A 20100-nucleotide genomic window follows, 5' to 3' on the forward strand; every position below is an offset into this window, starting at 1 on the left:
TTAGTGGGAGCAACAGCTGGTTTTGAAAAGGGGTTATATGTTGCTGCTCTTGAGTCTTTGTGTGTTCTCAATGTTCTGTGTGCATGTGTGTTGCAGACACAATCTCTGTACGGATTCCCGCAGCCTCAGTTAGGCGTCATGCATCAGCTGAAAGAGCAGCTAGAGGAGCGGACACGCATCCTACAGGCCGACATCAAGACACAACAACAAGAGCTGCACGACATTAAAGAGAAACTACAGCTCGCCAACCTACAGGTGCGCGCACATAATCATAAACTCGCAGTATTATATTTATTTGTGCAAATTTGGGTCAGACAAAATGCATCAAAAATAGAAAATGTGATGTTAAAAGAGGAAGAAATACACTACTGGTTCTTTGGTTCTATTAGTTAACGTTAGTTAATGCATTAACTAAAATTAAATAACAATGAACAATTCATTTGTTACTGTATTAATCTTTGTTAATATTAGTTAATTACAGCTGGTCATTGTTAGTTCATGTCAGCTCAGTTCCATTTAATAATATTAACAGATAAAACTTTTGATTTTAATAACGTATTAGTAAATGTTGAAATGAACTTTAATTAAGATTAATAGAATAATTTTTCCTTGTTAACTAAAGTAGTTAACTAATGTTAACAAACGGAACCTTATTGTAAAAATAATTCTGTTTTTGAAAGTAAATGTATTATTGTGAAATATTATTTAAATAATTATTATTATTATTATTATTTGAATATACTGTAAACTGTAATTTATTTCTGAGGTGGCAAAGTTGTATTTTCAGCATCATTCCTCCAGTCCTCAGTGTCACCTGATCCTTCAGAAATCATTCTAATACTGTATGCTGATTTGCTGCTCAAGAAACATCTCTTATTATCAATGTTGAAAACTGTTTTGCTGCTTAATAATTTTGTGGAAACTGACAACTTTTTTAGGATTCTTTTATAAATAGAAAGTCCAAAAGAACAATTTATTTTAAAATTATTCATTATAAATGTCATCACTGTTACTTTTGATAGTTTAATCCATCCTTGCTGAATTAATGTATTCATTTCCTTTTTTTTTTTTTTTACTTGCTGACCATAAACTTTTGAAAAGTAGTGTACAGTAGATACAATATTCCTTCTCTGTAGAAAAAATGCTACTGTATTCAGAGACAAAGTTATTGTATTGGAAGTCTTACTTTGTTTATTATTAGAACTAAAGTGGTCTGATTGTGAACAGTGTGTTTGGATCGCTGTCTTGCAGATGTTTCTCCAGCAGCCGATACAGGGAGAGTTTGCCGGTTCTGGTTCACAGTCGCAGGGTCCAGGCAGGCCAGCCCAACAAAACACACACCCCAAACCTCAACACTGTGCTTCACATTCATCACACACACTGCTCAGAGAACAGCCCAGTAGCTCATCTACTCAGGTACACCTCACACAACACACACACACATTACTCACTCACAGACTTGTGACACACACTGATGGTTTCTGTGTGTTTAGGGGCAGCAGAGACTGGTTCAGACTGGACACATGCAGGCCGTCAGTGTTCCAATGCAGACACACACCAGTCTCACCACACCCTTTTACAGCAACCCAATGATGTTCTCCCCCAACCACGGACACAGAACCCAACAGGACACACACTGCCAAAGAAACACACACACCGACTACAGCCAGGATGGACAGCTACGGTAACAACACACAGAAAAACATAGTGGCTTGAAAATTTTGTGTGATAAACATTTAATTTTGAATAAATGTCTGTTAATGTGTCTGTTCAAGCAGACATGAACAATCACATGTTTTTTACAGAGAGTTGTTCTAATCTGTTTTCCATTGCACCGCAAATAAAACTGTGATTGGCTGTTACATAAAACTACAATTGGTGGTGCTCACATACATTTTTCACTTATCAGGGACAGTGAATATCAGAGAAAGAACCTGGAACTCTTGCACATTCATTCCACCCGTCTGACGTTTATGCGTTGGTCTGAACAGACAAATCGTATATGAAAATCAGACCAAATTTTTGTTCAAACATTGGAGTTGCTTCTTGTCTTTTATATTATATTCCAGATGTAATACCTCTCAATTTAAATGGATCAAATTAGGTAGACATTTATATTCTGGAAATTATGTTCTAGAGATCAGTAGAAAAACCTTTAGGCTAAAACATTATCTCTGGTTGAAAAGGCAGTTTTAAAAGGGTTATGACATGGATTTTTTAAAATAATTTTAATATGTTCCTTGAGGTTCAGATAAAGTTTCTAAAGTTTTTTTGCACAAAACAACAAATATATATGTGGGAAATTATTATTTTTCCACCTTCATTCTGACCCTCTTTCTTTAATGATCCGTTTTAAAGGGCGGCTCCTTTAATGCACTTGAGTAAGTGTTTTGAAAACATTATCCATATAGAAAAAATCATACTTACGGTTTGTGTACACGTCAAAGCCAATATTTCTTTACGTTCCAATTTACTCTTCATTTGTCCTCTTGTCGACAGACTCAAATACGTGGAGCACATCAGAAACTGAGCGTGCATCATTCTGTTTACTCTATCCAGCATAGAGGGCATCAGTGCTTTTGACGCGACACACTTATTTCAAGAAATCAAAACTTGATTTCTCGTGTCATGCCCCCTTTAATGATATTTAATCATTTTGGCAATAACCATTATTTATCAGTTTCTTAATAAATAATAGATTATAGTTGATCCATGATATAGTAGCAACAATCTAATTTAGTGATGACTGTACAGGGGACAACAGAATGAGAGGTGATTTCTGATTGGTAGAGTGAGGGAGCTTCCTTGATTGGCGGATTTTGGTTATATCACAGAATGTGTGATTGTAACAAGACATATTCCCTGATCTGATCAGCAATATAATACAGGGTGTTTTCGGATTAGTAGGATGCTGCTAAACCAGCCAATGCAGGCGCTTGTATCAGACAGCAATGGGGGGGCTCAGTCTTCCCAGTGCAGCTCAACTATTCAACAAACCAAGTAAGTGTGTGTGGGATTGATGGCCCCATTCAAAATGAAAGTAAAGCCATAGACCGGTTGTTGGGCTGAATTTGGAAGAACATACTAGTATACAGTATTACTTTTACTATTTCTGCCATAATAGAAATAGTACGAGGAGTATACTATTCTGAATTCACCAATATTGTTTTTGTGTTACAGATATCCTCTGGACCAGCAGATGATGGCTCCTTCCTTCCCTGTGCAGCAGGTGAATTGTAACGCCGTGCTTGTCCCGTCCCCCGTCTTCACCTCACCAATCATGATCCCCCATAATAGTTTCATCACCCATCAGGCCACACCTACCTACACGCCTCACCCGGTGGCCGCCCCGCACGGCTTACCTCTACAGCAACCTCAGCAGTTCTTTCAGGTACACAAACACAATTTTGATTAATTGTGATTCAGATTTACAGTTCTTCTCAGTCATCAACTGTATCATCATCTTGAATCATGCTTTGTGATTCATAAGCATTCTGGTAACATTCTGTCTCTCTTTCTCTCTTGAAGATGCAGCCTCAGGGTCTGATTCACAGCACTCCCACTCAGGCCTTATTCCACACCCCTGGTATTCCACAGCAAAGCATTGTGGGATACGTACAGCCACAACAGCAGCAACAACAACAACAGCAGCAGCAACAGCAGCATCATCACTCCCAGTCCAGCAACCTGTCGGACTACAGAAACATGCTCCAACGGTAGCCCCGCCCCCCGGGAGAAGACAAGAGGTTGCCAGGAAAGCGCGTTGAGCATTTAGCTCTGAAAGGCATGATGGGAAGAAGGGACTCTCTCGGCTCAGAGGAAGGCTCGGTCCCGAGCCAAACCAAATCGAGAAAGCCAAAGTCCCTTAATGTTCCCATGACAGCAAATGATGGTGATAACGCCACGAGGCCCAAGGGCTCTGCCTGGCCCAGACTGCACGCAGAGGACGCTGGGATATGTAGGAGGAGCCCACATGGGGCGTGACCCATCTGTTATTCGTGGAGACGGGTCACAGAGCAGTCGAGCAGATGCTCCGATTGATAGAAAAAGGACAGAAAGCCGGAAGGGTTTTGGCACTGTAATGTTACAGCCGGTTGACGTTATCTGGACTTTTTAACATACAAACACACACACAAACAAGACAAAATCAAGTAATGCCTTGACAGAGCTTAAACTCAATCCAGAGTCCGCTGAGTGTGCTGTCACATGTTCTGTTCTCAAACGCATACTAAAATACTAGCTGAAAGAGAAATGGCCCCACCAAAAAGAAGAAAATACATGGTCATGAACTGCTTTTCACACATCATATTTCATGTGTGTCCTGATGAGAGGAGCTATGCACGGTTCAGTGAAGACCCAAACATTTCAAAAATGCATAAATTTGGCTGCCTGTTATCATGTGCAGAGCAAGTTCAGTCCCCTCCTGTTGTCACGTTAATGCTAACGTAAGAAACTTGAATCACGTTGTATATTTAAATATTTAAGAACAATTAAAAAGTTCAGACTAGGGCAACATTTTCCTACTGTTGAGTTTAACTCAATCCCTGTTTTTATTTTTATTTTCTGGATCCACTTTACTGTTCATATAGTTCATCCACATAATGTGTTCTGGATGGTCATATTTCAGAACGTTAATTTCAGTTTTCATATTTAGGCTAGCCTCTAGACATAACTCCTCAAGATCGCACGGTTCTATGATTTCTCAGATGTTAATGTGGTCTGCGTGTCCACACAGCATAACTCCACTGATTTGATGTCAATATAAACAGATGAGCTAATATTTAGTTTCAGTATTACACAGGGGTGAAGCTCTGTCTAATTTATGCTTCGTAGAAGAGGGTCTTTGTGATCGTTTTACGGTGGTGGGCGGAAGTGCAGCAGTTGAACTGTGATGAACAAATATAGATAAAATTAGACAATGATTGAAGACAATCGTAATTGTCAGGCCTGCAGAAATGGAAATGTTCTCATCTGCCTGTGTCACTTGGGCTCTATGTTTCACAAATATTAGCAAAAAACATGCACTTAATTTCTTTCTCTTTTTAAAAAAAAATTTTTTTTCGGGGAGATGGTGTAGACCAGAGTTGCCCAAACATTTTACAACCAAAAATCCAACTTGATTGAGGGCCGAAAGTAAAAGTTGCATTTAAATCTTTAATTTCTAAGTGTTTAACCTTGGATCCCCTCATTTGTGATTTCATAATGTCAAAATATAACACTGTAATCTGCTTAATCTGCAGTATTATTTTTTGTAATTATGTTTTAGCTACTTTTTAAACACCAGCTTACATTTTAACTAAATGAAAACGAAAAGAATCTGGAACATTTAAGAAATTGAAACATTTTGAATGAATCCACAAATAAATGATGTTTAAATATATATAAATTATGATCCGCAAAAACGACTAAAAACGCTGCATTATGCATGCCAGGCCAGCAGTTTGCGATGTCTCTTTTTTTTTAAATAAAAACACTACACACTTAGACTAAACACCCCTGTAGTTAAAAGCGATCCTCCTTCAGACATGCTTCTCATTGTAGGTGTAGTTTACACTCTTGTTCTCAGTCAGATGGGGCACAGAAGGGATGTGCCAAACAGCTCATAAGGGTTGCGTTAAAGCATTCTGAATCTTGACTCGTTGATGCAAATACTGTAAATTCAGAGAAATTAAAAGAATTGTGCTAATAATATGCTATCTAGATTAGCACACGTCTACTTAAATGGCATGTTTTTTTTCCCCTTGCCTAGGCTATATTTTCCCCCTCAGTCAAAGGTCATCACGGGCCACCTTTGGGCATCTCTGGTGTAGACGCATGCATGTCAGGCAAAGGGAAAAATCATTTCAGGTGTTCTGGAATGTTGTGAACACTCACAGACACAAAATCTGACAATCTTAAAATCTCAATCTGTTTCTTCTGTGCGGAGGCTTCAAGCTGTGCTTTCCTCTGTCCTGTCACACGTTGCACATTAAAGACTGGTGCTGATTATTTTTATGTTTTAACTAAGAAAATTCCATTCAAGAAAGTCTAAGATCATGTGCCCTTCTGCCTGTTGTTAGATGTGAATCGAAAAAACAAGAATGTGTGTAATTTATACATATTTAGTTTTTTAGTCAGGTATGTTTTCTTGTATTAGCAAGAAGCACTTCATATTAGTAAAAGCCAATGTGCTGTTTAAATGAGAACAGTAAAGTATTTTTGTATGCAAAGATCCTCAACATTCCTTCAGTCATGTACAGAAATGTGAAACTCCCTCACGCTCTCTTCACGCTGGTGTAGCTTGTGAAACTTTAGCTCAAAATCAGATCAAACTACATTCAAAGGAAGCACTCCAGAGATTTTTACATTTCCCAAGAGATCATTTACGGCCATCTGAACCATTACTAAATGTTTTTCAAAGGTTTGTGTAGAGTCTGAACTGCGTGACTTGTTCATCTCAGTGCTTTGTTCTGCCTTCCTGGAGTGGCGCTAGAAAAGACGAGGAAGGTGTTTGTGTTTCAGATGCTGGCTAGCACAAAGTATGACGTGTCAGGGTGTTCTTCATCAGTGCCTCCTGTTTATCATCTTCTGCTGCTCTGAGATTATCTTTGGGTCTCACAAATGTCTGTAGACATGAGAGAAACTACACTTTGAGTCAGATTTAACTTTTATATTTTTAGTAACCCAACGTAAGAATCCATCTCAAGGTGAATTTTGGAACACTTGTAGCTGGTCCAAGCTGATAAAACCATCCAGGACCATCCACAAACCAGATAGTAACCAGTCAAAGTGGATTTTGGAGGAGCTAGAAAACAGCTCCTGTTTTCTATTATGGCAGAAATAGTAAAAGTAATACTGTATACTAGTATGTTCTTCCAAATTCAGCCCAACAACCGGTCTATGGCTTTACTTTCATTTTGAATGGGGCCATCAATCCCACACACACTTACTTGGTTTGTTGAATAGTTGAGCTGCACTGGGAAGACTGAGCCCCCCCATTGCTGTTTTTGTTCCAAAACCAGTTTTAATATGGATTTTCCAGTGGAGTAGACTTGCAAAGACTGATTTCAAAATGAGCAGGACGAATAAATCCAAAGGTTGCGATTTAAGCCATTCTGATTCAGTCTTCATGTGACGCCATTTTAGAGTGTGTCCATCATCCCCCGAACAAAACCAGCTGCTTCGTCCTTCATTTAATGCCCATTTGTGGTGTTTTCATGAAATATTTTGACAGCCAGGCTCAAACATTTAGTCTCAAATGTTTGTTGAGGTTAAAGGTTTGTTGTTTTGCAGACGTTCATGTTTTTGCTGTGTCGTTTGCACATGCAGATTTTTGTTTTGTTTTTGCTCTTTGTGTTCACTGATTGGGTTGTGAATGGTTGACGAAACCTGTACTGGCTCTCTCATTTTCTTTCTGTTTTCATCCTGTGAATCTATGGTTGTGGAGACTGCACTTTATTCTTTTTTCCTTCTTTATGTCTTTTGCTTTTTGCCCTCTCTTTGTCTCTGGCCTGGATTTCTGCTATGATGAGGTTTTAGGCCTCATGGATTTGTGTGAGTGTGTGTTGTGAGTGTATGCGTTATGTGTGTTACCGGAACATTTGACTTCAGGTGACATAACTCTCGCTGTGAGTGCGAGAGCGTCAATGCATTTATATTCTACCAGGTGTGGGGATGAGACGGAAAACAACACCTGGTGTAAACAGCCATCTCTGCTGATACTCTGCAGAAAATACATGGAAGATATTGTAATATAAGACACAAAAAGGTTTAGAAAAAATATAGTTGTTTATTTTATAAGATGTTAAATAGATTGAAATAAATTTATATACAGTGTATGATTTGAAAGTAAAACAGAGGTATTTTGTAACAGATGAATTATTGAAGTGTCTTACTTTGGGGGACGTAAAGCTTTCTGTTTGTCAGTTCAGCGAGTTGATGTTGCACAATGATGTATGGCTTGTTTTTCCCCCTTTTATTCCTCTGTGTACATATACCATCACAACAAGCTTTAACATATTGTTAATATTGTTTTAAAAGAAATTAATAATAAAAAAGTTTACATTCTGAAACCGCTTGGATGTTATAGTGACTTTCATTATTTTTAATCCACACTATTTAAAAAAAAAAAAACTCTTGCTTAATTGCTTAACAAAACTAAACTGAGGCCTGGTTTCACAGACAGAGCTTATTAAGCCAGGATAAGACCTTAGTTTAATTAGGACATTTAAGTATAGCTTTTAAAAAGACGCCTTAGAAAAAAGAAAAAAACATTACAACTGTGCATCTTGAGACAAAACAATGGCACTGACATAAGATATAAGATATATTTTTTAAGATATTTTAGCCCTGATGAAGCCCTGTGCGCTGTTGGCAAAATAAACCAGCATTACTTTTTCAGCTCTTTTGTTTGTTCTGACCACTTGACGTCACAAGTGTTGCTGGAATTCTCTTAAAAATCTTACAATTAAAAAATATTTTAAGATATGTCAGTGCAAGTTACTTTCAGTTAAAACAGCACAAAAAATGTATTTGGTCTGGACTAGCCTTGTCTGTGAAAGTAGGATCAAAGTTGCAGACGGTGTCGCTGTCATGTCCTCCGTGCCTGTAGTTGGCGCTGCGGATACTTTCAGTGTTTAATCTTCTGCTGCAGCTCGTGATTCGGGAAGAAGAAACACGAACTCGCCGCGCGCTTGGAGTTTGTTTACATTCCGTGAGGATTGAGCTGACTTCAAATCTCAATAAATGACAGTGTCATTAGCTATAAAATCGCATTAACTTATATTGTTTCAAAATGAAAAAGAATAATACAGTGTAAAGTTCAGATACGCAAGCTTAGCAAGTCTATACCCTGCAGTCGCTTTCAAATAACGTTAAGTTACTTAAACTAAACACGTATTAAACTTCATTAAATGCTGCCCTCTGGTTCGAGCCAGATCGTGTAGACTAGAGGTTTGGGTCTAGATGTTCTAACCGTCTCAGGTTTCAGAGATGGCAGGTCCAGCGGATCACAGTGACAGCGGGTCCGGTTCTGCTCTTCAGGCTGTGTTTGAACGGCTGCGGTCCGCGCACACTCTCTCCCTGACGCTCGCCAGCCCGCTGTGCCTAGCTGTCGTCGCTCTGGACCGGTACTTGAGCTTACAACACCCCTCCGGTGAGAGCTACAGCTACGACCTGACGATCACGGACGGCCGATGGAGGATGAAGTGTCAGCTGGCGGACGGTCTGAGCCACTGGGTCCGGACGGGCTCGCTGCGATGCGGGGCGGGGGTCCTGGTGTCCCTGCTGTCGTTGGTTCACGATGAGACGAGACTGAGCCACAGTTACCTGAGGATAGACGGCATTCACAGCGTCGTGGAGCTTCCTGAGAGATTTATGTCCATTAAAGACGTAGAGAAAATTCCGCAGTGGTGCCAGGACTATGTGACCCGATCCGATGGACCCTTGCAGCTGAGCAGAAAATATTATTTACCACTGTGGATAAACGATGATCCTTATGGGACCGTGTGGATTCCTAACAACCCACCTCCAGACGTGGTTATTGATGGTATGAGAAAAAAATGTATACAAGTGTGTGTATAAATATAGCCTACTTTATGTATGCGTGTGTGTATGTATGCATGCATAATATACATAAATAATACATTCATATTTATACATTACACACACAGAGATATATATTTATACATACATGCATGCACAAATACATTATTAAAGGTTTAAATGAAAGTTAGGTCTGCTAGGTTAAGTTAAAGTTTGGCTTTGGTAAGTTTCAAAATGTAGCCTAAAAGCCTAGTTTAGCGCCAAACTGTTTGCTTGTAATTATTAATACATGTATAAGTGCCATAAAATAAAATAGTTGTATATAAATAATAAAATATATATATTAATATATAAATATTCAAATTAGCATGAAACGAAAGTAGCAATAGTATTTTCTTTCTTATTCTGACGTATGTTCTTATAACTGTAGGGCGGGACTTGATTGTGTCCATCGGGAATTGATGGATTGTTAGGTAGTTGTGGTTTGCTATTGCTGTGATCCGTGAGTGACAGGTTGCCCCGCTCTCATGCCAGTAAATGCATCATCAGAGAGAATATGAATATTCAGAAGATATGTCATTGCAAGATGGAGGGAGAAGTTATTTTTATTAAAGATTATGAGGGCACACACATTTAAGATAATGATGTGCACCGATAAATCATTTATAATAAATTCTGCAATATTCCATTTAAAATATAAGAATTGTCACTTTTGATTTTATGGAGGCTTAACATCTATTTTCAAATAATAATAATAATAGCTTAAAAGGGTTGGATAATTGAGTTTGTAAATTGTTTTTGTAAATTAAAGAATAAAAATTGTTTGTCAAAAATTGTGTACAAAAAATGAATGAGTGAATTTACATGTTTATAATATTCAAACACAGCTGTTCTTTTGCACACAATTTATAGTGAAATAGTAATCCTTTCATTATATCTGGTCAATGTTGTTGTCTTTCTTTTTTTCTTAGTGTCTAGAATCACTCTTCTTGCGGATCTGGATGCATTCTTTCACAGCTCCAGACGTCCTCTCCCACTACTGGTCCGAATTCTGCATAGATCCAGGATCCGGTACTATGGAAAACCAGGACAGAACATTGACTTCCCATTTCAGGTGAGTTGAGGTCATAGGTTACATTGTTTTTTTCCGTCTGCAGCTATTGATTACTTCGGCGGTGCCAAGCATAATCTCTTTCTTCGCTCCTTCTTTCTTTCCCTCTTTCAGGTGTACTGTGAGGTGGCTGATCAGAGTGGCGTCATGTCTATGGTTGTATGGAATGATCTTTGTCCTGAGTGGTTCAACCGACTGACAGTTGGCTCAGTTCTGTATCTGCAGCAGTACTCGTTGAAACACAGTTATCAGAAGCGCTCTAGACCACAGATCCACACACTCTCTCTTATGACTTTCCACTCCATTGGTATGAACTCCAGAGCTTTTCCAAAGCTAGCTTTCTTATGCAAGTATTTCAGATGGGTTTGTATTATACAGGTTCAATATTGGACCATTTCATGGAAAAGTTACATTATTTCAGCTCTTTGTTTGTGGTTGTTTTGTGTGTTGTAGAGATCTGCTTAAATCCTCGAAGTCCTGCATCTGTAGTGACGGTAATTCCCCCAAAAAGTGTTCAGCCTCAGTGGGGTCTGCCTGATGTCCCATACAACTTTGCCACAAGGTACACATACTCGCCACTTACAAACATTTTCATTTCATTTTCATTCATTTTAGTGTTCATTTCAATGATGAATAATTTTCGTCAACAACATTGTTTCACTGATGAAAACGAGACTATAACTGAATAAAAAAGTTTTGAATGAAAAACTATGACAAAAAGCTTTTGACATTTTCATCAACTAATAAAAATGAGACGAAAATGTTAGGTAGGGACGATTTGGGAAGAGATCCAGTCAGAACTGATGTCCTGCGTGGTAAATGATGCGCACTTTTGAATTGTAACGTGCTGATCTACCCGGCGGGACACAAGTTGGCATACACTTGCATGTGTCATAAAACATTCCAAAATGTAAACGTCTAGGAGAAAGAGAAGAGCAGACATATGGATGAATCTAAAAATGAATGAATAAAAATAAATAAAAAGGCATGACAATTGTGAAAGAGAGCTCCGTTCAGTCCGTCTTTCTGTGCTCACACAGACAGCCTCCTCTCAGACAGCCGAATTGAGCTGTCTTTTGCCTCTTTTTGCGCTTGAACGGACAAATACACACAAAATTATGTCAAAATGTCAGTTTTGCCAAGTATTCATGTAAATGCAGTCGGCGTATTAGAAAAAAATAAGTTAAAAAAAGAAATAACCCAGATTAACTACGTCACAACTTTTATATTTCCCTATATATACAGTATATATATATATATAAGCTGTGATGTAGTTCATGTGATTTAGCCTACCGGTATTTCTTTCTCTTTAATTTTTGGGGCTAGTAGAAGTTCTGAATGCCTGGTAACTTAAACATTTAGTAGCCAAATTGGCCAGTGAGTGAAAAAGTTATATATATATCTCATCTGTGGAAGGCATAAAATGTTTGTTCGGTCCGAATGAAATGATTCCATATGTTCCCTGTCAGTGAACGTGTGTTTGCGTACCACTGCGTGTTGTTCACGCAGACATCATACGTCATCAGCGCGTTCACGTACGCTGTGCAGACAGAGCGAGAATGGCAGGCATACAACCTAACTTTCCTTCTGAACCGACAACAAGTGGCAAGTATCTGCATTTCAGGTTTGACAGTACAGTTCTATGTACCCCTGACTTTGCCCTACGTAGATAATTCAGTGAGATTCGACTGTGTTGCCGCTGAAATGGCATATCAATAAAGCTGAAATTCTTTCCTTTATGGCAACAGGTCAACTTCTGAACTGGAGTCATTTCACAATCACATACTTGTGTATGCAAGCGCTTATTTCAATGCTAGCAGGCTAAAGTTAGCATTTCCCTGATCACCTATTGCACCTTTAATATCATTCATGTTAACAGGCTAATAGGCCTAGATGTTTTCTCCAGGAGTATATACAGTAGCTAATGAGTTTGGAAATTTGAGAGAATGCTTACTTGATGCATTACAATTTACAACTAAATTACGTTTAAAACGATTCGGATGACCAAAATATGATTAAAATTAAATTATATTTTAGTCAAAAGACTATGACTAAAACAAAATCAAAAATTGTGGTCAAAATTAACACTGGTTAATTTATTCCTTTAAATATTTGGTCTCAGTGTATTGGTTTGAAACAGGACTTTTACATTTCATTCTTACATTAGATGTACACTGCCATTCAAAAGTTTGGGGTCATTAAGTTGTTGTTTATTTGAAATATTTATACTTTTATTCAGGGAGCGATGCATTACATTGATTAAACGCTACAGTAAAGACGTTTATAATGTTACAAAAGATTTCTATTTTAAACAACTGCCAATCTTTTGAACTTTCTATTCATCAAAAAATGTATCATGGTTTCCACAAAAATATGAATCAGCACAACTGTTTTTAACAATGATAATAAAAACAAATGCTTCTTGACCATCATATTAAAATGATTTCTGAAGGCTCATGTGACACTAGAGACTAAAAACTTGGTTAATGGCTGCTGAAAATTAATGCCGTCACATAATTTGCCATCACAGGAATTAATTAAATTTTTAGATGTGCCATGTATGTATATATATATATTACTACAAATAATAATATTATTTCACAATAATACTACTGTTTTACTATGTTTTTAATCAAATAAATGCAGCCTTGAGGCTTCTTTAAAAATAGCATGTGTTAGGGTTATTTTATTGCATTTTTGGTTTTCATTTTTAATACCTTTTAATGTTACTGTTTTTGTCTTATTTACAATACACATTCTTTTGTCATGAAGCCAAACCATATTTTTCCATATTGTGTATAATAAAGTCTCCTAACTAAACAAAACCTCTCTCTGTGATCAGGTCAGAGGTGGACCAAATGAACAGTAACCAAGCCTGTGATGTCATTGGTCTCGTGACTTATGTGGGCCGGGTTGAGCGAATCAGGAGCAAGGAAAAGACAGGTATAGGCTATTATTGAACAGCTGGTTGCCAGTTAAGATCATTCTACAGGTAAGATGTTGTTCCTGCTTTGCCTTTACGGCCTGTCGCACCTCCGCCGGTGCCATTAGGTCAACTGCAGGGTCGTCAGCTGGAGGCCGCCGTTCACTGATGTTTCACCCCCTATACCTGTACATCTCCCGGCGGGGGGGCAGTGGCATATAGGGGTTGTCTCCCCGCCACCCCATGCAGCTGCCTTTACAGCGGTGTTGGCCCCCAGCCGTTGTATTTCCTCCGGAGCCACAGCCAGTAGCTTGCTTTCTCAGCCTCCTCTCCCAGCTTTTTTATATCTGCATGCTAATGCTAGCTTCATTATTAATATTCATACTTAGGGTTGACTGTTTAATCAAACCATCGTTACATCTGCATGTTTGTGTCTGTGTGTGTATCAGGACCTGAAAAGTTTTGGGCATATCGCTGGGTACATGCAGTGGATGGGACAACTGACTCTCACTTTATCCTCGAGATCTTCTCCTCATCCCAGCCAGAGATTTTCAACAACATCTGTCCTAGTAAAAAACCCACCCATGGCTTATGTCCACAAGCATTGTATTTCTCTAATGCTGAATGATTTGATTCTCTCTCACTCTCTCAGTGACGTATCTGGTGTGCACTCAGATGAGGGTGTGTCAGACAGGCTTTTCTGTGTATCTGACCAGTAGCACAGAAACACAGCTCTTCATCACGGGTAAATTTCAGCTACAATGAGGTCACAGATAACCACAATCAGCTCTGTTTATATAACTGTTCATATGTCTTTTCTCCTTTGTTTTGCGTTAACAGGCTGCCATAAAAAGCAGCCCTACGTCAATGAGCCAAAAGTTAAAGCGTTCATCCAGTGGACCAAGACTCTGAAGGACAGTGTCATGCTGCGGAGGACTGCAGTTGGAGGACATTACCGCTACCCTCCTGCCCCACCCACCTTCACACCAACCACCACCAATAGCAACATGACCAGTAAGAATTTCAAGTCCCCATGAAATCAAGTGTTTTATGGAATATTGCAGTATTTATTATACATGATTTATCGGTTTACATTATTATTTTTATTTACATTTTTATTATTATTTTTAAAAATGTAAATCCATGTGCCTCATAATCGTTTAATCAAGACTTCTCTGATAATGTGTTTACTGAGCGAGGGCGGGACAACCTGTCACTCACATGAGATCACACCAATAGCAAACCACAACAATCCAAGATACTCTCAATGGACAAAGTCAAGTCCCACCCTACATTTTTTCTTGCTCGAGAGCCGTTTCACTCTTATATACTTTATAATAGAGAAGAAATAAATTCAGTTTTATGCTGACTTTACATTTAGACAGTATTGCGAATAAGATCATTGCACGCAGTCATGTTATTTTATTTCCAATGTTCAGAAGACTTGAATTAAACAACTTAAATATTTCAAAGTTTAAGGTGCTGTAGGACATCTGGGAAAATGCTAACTTTAGCCTGATAGCACTAAAAGCGTAAGTAAGGCCACGCCTCCTGAAAGCATGAAACCACGCACACAGCCAAGAAGACCGGAGACAACGTCACTGCAATATATCATGTGTTATTCACCGGTGAGAGAACTTTATAGTACAGCGATGCGTTAGTGTACATGTTTTCGACGGGTACTTTACACGTCTCATCCTGACGATCTTACCGGGATGTGTGTGAGCGCACTCACAGATCCCGGAAAATCACTGGCAGTGTGAATGTGCCAAAATCAAACGATCCCGGGACACATTATCCGTGTATTTTCAGGAATCTCTGTGTAAAAGGGGCTATATTGTAAAAGGGGCATTACACCACCCATTTAAAACTCATTAAAATGACATATTTTTGACATATCAGATTTTTCCTGTGAAAATAACTTCTTCATGCCTTAAAATAGCTTGAATGTTACTCTTTGCTTAATTTAGTATACGCGCAGATGAATATACAAATTAGCCTCAACTCAAAATACCTGATCCACTCACTCAACTTTACTCTAGTCTAGTAAATGCTTTACAATGGCAAGTGGAAATACTGGTTTAATTCAGCCATATATGTTTGAACCAGAAACTGATTCTGAAGAAGAAGTGGAAGAGTGAATTATACAGGCTCGTATAAGTCGATGTATCAGAAAGAATGGTAATGCGTTTTATGTATCGCTCTCTACAACGTTGGACACATAACGGTAATTGATATGATTAGCCTTTTGCTTGACTATGTTATCAAACAGCTAATAATATGTTGTTAATGTTACACAAACCATGTTCCCGAGTCAGACAGCTGCCTTCTAAAAATCAGCATCCTTAGAAACGCTTTGAACATCAGAGAAAGTCAGTGGAGAAAAGCCCCGCCCCTCATGTTGACGGGATGGTTACATGTTTGACGGGAGGAAACGGGGATGGTTTCAAACTGCTTTTTTGAGACTGTCTTTGGTACACCGCAGTTTTAAATGGATAAATGAAAATTCTGTCATCTTTTGCCCATCATTTACTGATGGGCAACATTGACTTCCATAGTATGAGAAAAAATTAATATGGGAAATCAGTGGGGTCCCATCAACTGTTTGGTTACCGCTATTCTTCAAAATATCTTCTTCTGTTGTTTCAACAGAAGAAACAAATTCATACAGGTTTGGAACAACTCAAGGGTGAGTAAATGATGACAGAAATTTCATTTTGGGGTATACAATCCCTCATGCAAATACTCAGCATGGTGTTGATGGACTAATTTGCACATGGTTTGTCTAAAAGCATATTATAAACACCACATAGACACATAAACATTTAAAAACTTGATTTTCACCACAGGAGGCATTTAACGATTGAACTAAACTCATGTTTAATCCTGTGTGTTGTAGATGAGTTTTCTATAACAGCCGTGGCTGAGCTGAAGGGGGAGCTGGAGAGTCTGCAGTACAGGGAGCACAGGAGAGTGGCTGTACAGGGTCACGTGACTGCTGTGCAGTTCCACATCTGGCCACCACAGCCTGAGCCGCCACACAGTCATCAACAGGTCTGTACTGTATCAAGATGAAAACAGCCAATCAGCTGCAGCCACCATGAGGACAGTCTGTTATTTCCCTTTACTTTTTTTTAGAAAGAATCTAAATGTGCTGACAAAAATAATAACATCATTGGTGATGTCTTTAAAGCAGGAGGGTGTCTCAGTAACGGATTCAACCTCACCTGATTTGGATATTACAGTCTCACCCAAACGCAGGAGAGTGCAGACAGGCTCTAGGTAAAGCATTCTTAACCATTACAAGTAGCCGAAGTGAATCAGATCCATCATATTGTTCATTATACACTACTGTTCAAAGGTTTGGGGTCAGTGAGATTTTTATTTAAGTTTTTTATGCTCACCAAGACTGCATTTATTAGATCACAAATACAGTAAAAATTGTAATATTTTTACATTTGATTACAAATTAAAATAACTGTTTTCTATTTTAAAATATTACAAAATGTAATATATTCCTGTGATGGCAAAGCTGAATTTTCAGCACCATTACTCCAGTCTTCAGGGTCACATGATCCTTCATAAATCATTCTAATATGCTGCTTTGCATTTCTTATTATTATCAATGTTGAAAACAGTTGTGCTGCTTAATATTTTTGTGGAAACCATGATGCATTTTTGTCAGGATTATTTGATGAAAAGCACTGCATCTATTTGAAATAATCTTTTGTAACATTATAAATCACCCCAAACGTTTGAACAGCAGTGTAAATGTTTAAGGAAGAGTCTAAAGACAAATCCATTGTCAAAGGGACACAAATGTATGTCAATACAAATTAATGCAAAAAAAAAAACCGTTTCTTGCCAGGAAAGACATTTTTGGCTGGTTTACTTGCTAGTTGCAGTTGTGGCAACAAGGCTGAACAAATATTGCTTAATTAGTGTAATTACTTCATATGAAAAGTTTTTAATTTCATTAGTATGTCACCAATTCCCCCCCCCTCCCCCCCCCCCCCCCCTCTTTGTTTAGAGTGCATTGTCAGTATTTTACCAGATCCAAAATGCAGTCCAACAGGTATTCTGTGCACATTACACTTAGTCTCACTTTTATTTATTAATTAGTAAGAATTTCGTAAGAATTAGTTATTCAATTTTACATCTACATGTTTATTTTTTAAGTAAAGAATTCTTCTAAATTAAAATATTGTGTGTTAAAGCCCATACATAAAACAAACCACTCTTCAGTTAAGCATTCTGAGAACAAATTATCTACAGTATATGCAGTTTTTTTATCTTTTTTTTTTTTAAAATCTAGTTATGTATCATATATTTTAATCTGAAAATGTGCCTGTTTTTTTTTTGGTTTTTTTTTTACGGCCACAGTTGAAAACTGTATATTTAGCATTTATTCCACTTGAGTGCCTTGCCCTATTGACTCCCATTGTAAGTGCACAATATGCATAATGTTTTTTTCTCCATTGAGGTACAATGCAGGTATGCAGGTGAACTTTACCTCTCCTGAAGAGGAAGAAGAAGAACAACAGGACGAAGGGGAGTTGGACGAATCTGAGGGTGAAGACGAACACACATCATTTAGACCGTCAGCTGTAGGAAAAGGTGTTGCACCTTCTGAACATCACTGACACTTGTATAATATAATACATAATCGAATGTGTTAAATGTCTGAAGTGATTTGTAATGATAAAATATACATTGACTTCTGCTCAAAAGTTTGGGGTCAATAAATCAATCATTTTATGCAGCAAGGATGCATTAAATTGATCAACAGTGACAGTTAAGACATTTATAATGTTTGTTGATCACCAAAACAGCATATTAGAATGATTTCTGAAGGATCATGTGACACTGAACTTTGATTTGTCATCACAGGAATATATTACAGTTAAGCAGAAAACAGAAAAGTTATTTTAAATTTGAATAATATTTCACATTATTTCTGTTTGACCTGTATTTTTATTAAATAAATGTAGCCTTGGTGAGCATAAGAGACTTCTCTCAAAAACAATCAAACTTCTAAACGGTATTGTAATATCAAATAATGTGTTGTTATTTCTAAAGAGACTGACCAGACATCGCAAGTCCCAGATGTACAGCAAGCTGCTAGCCACCCCATTGCATTATGGGAGAGCAGAGTCTGGCCGTTAGTGAAACAGCAAGTGGCAGATCACATTTGCAGTGGCAGACTCGATCAGGAAAGTATTCCTGAAAAATTCCACTTTGACGACAGAGAAGCTCTACTACATGACCTGAACCTGAGCCCAGCGAGATGGAACCCCGATCTGACCTCACAGACGCACACGCACACACCTGTGGCCTGCCCCGGTTACTTCATGCTCACAGTTCTGGGTAAAAGCAGCACTTGCAGCTCACTATGTTGTGGAATGGAGCTTTAGGTAATAACTGGACCTCTCTTCTTCTCTCAGGGCTGAATCAAACGGCTGCAGTAGATGTTCTGTTTGTGCCTGTCGTGTCATCTGATGACCCCAGAGCTGCTGGAGTGCCACACACTCAGCATGACAACTCACTGCTGTCCTGCATTTCATCAGGACGTCTGTGTGTTCAGCCAGACGGCAGCTTCCCTGCACCAGGTGTGTGTGTGTTTTACCACTCTGTTCTGTTCACATCCTCCATCTCCGCTGAATAACATGTCACAGGTAGGACTAAAGTGTGTGTGTGCGCATGTTTTTTTCTGCAGAGTCGTTGATGAGTTCTGCCCCTGCGCTGGAATCGGAGCGTGTGGTGTGTATTGTTGATCTGTGTCTGCTTGGAGAAGGCAGGGTGGAAATGATCTGCTCTAAACTCTACAGGACAGCAGACATCTGCCAGCCCGACAGCACTCAATGAGAGGACACGCCTAACAACAAAAATCAATCATGCCAAAAGAAAAGTCCTGTACAAGTCATGTGCTGGGACTGATATCAGTGTGTTCTTATTTGAGTTGTTATTTTAGGGGACTGCAAGACTAATTTTATGTGTAAAATGGCTTTTTTGTTGTTGAGCAAGTTTTTGTTTGTATAGATAAAATATGATTATAATATTTAGTTTGAAATTTCAGGAAACGGTTTAGAAAAATAAACAAACTCAAAACGTTCTTTAAATCTATTTATTTTCATCTCCTGCTTTTTCTTTTGCACAGACAACAGATTCATGTAAAGACAGTATAAATTCAATATTTTAACGTAAAACATTTGCTCTGCACCGTCAGTGCCCTCTGAGAAATACAAGGGCTTTTCACACTTGACTGTGTCTTTCTACGTTTCACACTTTACCCGGGGTTAACAACAATTAACCCTGGGTATTCACATTAATCCCGTTTCACACTGTACATTCCTAAACCCGTGGTTAACGTTATTATTTGCTGTGACTTATCATTGATTGGACGAACGCAGTACGGAAACTATTTACATAAAAGCTCTGGCATTGCGCATTTTCTTCATACAATATATTTCCGGGTTATTTTCCCTGAAGGTGCTCTTCGGACTATAAAGGTACAAATAAATCAGTCTCTTTACTCCAATTCGCG

General features: G+C 38.4%; 2 protein-coding genes across 3 annotated transcripts in view; both read left to right on the forward strand.

Moving 5' to 3' along the window:
• The window catches only part of npas2 (neuronal PAS domain protein 2), a 62415-nt gene extending 55604 nt beyond the window's left edge, over positions 1 to 6811 (forward strand). The window contains exons 13-18 of the mRNA XM_079605586.1: positions 97 to 255; positions 1252 to 1416; positions 1494 to 1684; positions 2908 to 3000; positions 3181 to 3391; positions 3529 to 6811. Of these exons, the coding sequence (XP_079461712.1) occupies positions 97 to 255; positions 1252 to 1416; positions 1494 to 1684; positions 2908 to 3000; positions 3181 to 3391; positions 3529 to 3720 (1011 nt within the window). The 3' untranslated portion in view covers positions 3721 to 6811. The remainder of the gene's footprint in view (positions 1 to 96; positions 256 to 1251; positions 1417 to 1493; positions 1685 to 2907; positions 3001 to 3180; positions 3392 to 3528) is intronic.
• A 1728-nt stretch (positions 6812 to 8539) lies between these two features.
• radx (RPA1 related single stranded DNA binding protein) lies at positions 8540 to 19668 on the forward strand. 2 transcript variants are annotated; one of them, XM_079606837.1, is made up of 15 exons: positions 8540 to 9526; positions 10494 to 10636; positions 10748 to 10940; positions 11087 to 11195; positions 13476 to 13576; positions 14006 to 14125; positions 14209 to 14301; positions 14397 to 14570; positions 16456 to 16610; positions 16750 to 16838; positions 17587 to 17631; positions 18040 to 18173; positions 18636 to 18923; positions 19001 to 19165; positions 19273 to 19668. In XM_079606837.1, exons 1-15 carry the CDS (start codon positions 8971 to 8973, stop codon positions 19419 to 19421), a joined length of 2514 nt encoding a protein of 837 aa, XP_079462963.1. In that variant the 5' UTR covers positions 8540 to 8970; the 3' UTR covers positions 19422 to 19668. The 2 variants fall into 2 exon arrangements, with proteins under 2 accessions (XP_079462963.1, XP_079462964.1); XM_079606838.1 differs by having other exon boundaries at positions 8624 to 9526; positions 16753 to 16838.
• The last annotated feature ends 432 nt before the right edge of the window (positions 19669 to 20100 follow it).

Source organism: Phoxinus phoxinus (assembly GCF_949152265.1).
Source record: "Phoxinus phoxinus genome assembly, chromosome: 3".
Classification (NCBI taxonomy): Eukaryota; Metazoa; Chordata; class Actinopteri; order Cypriniformes; family Leuciscidae; genus Phoxinus; species Phoxinus phoxinus.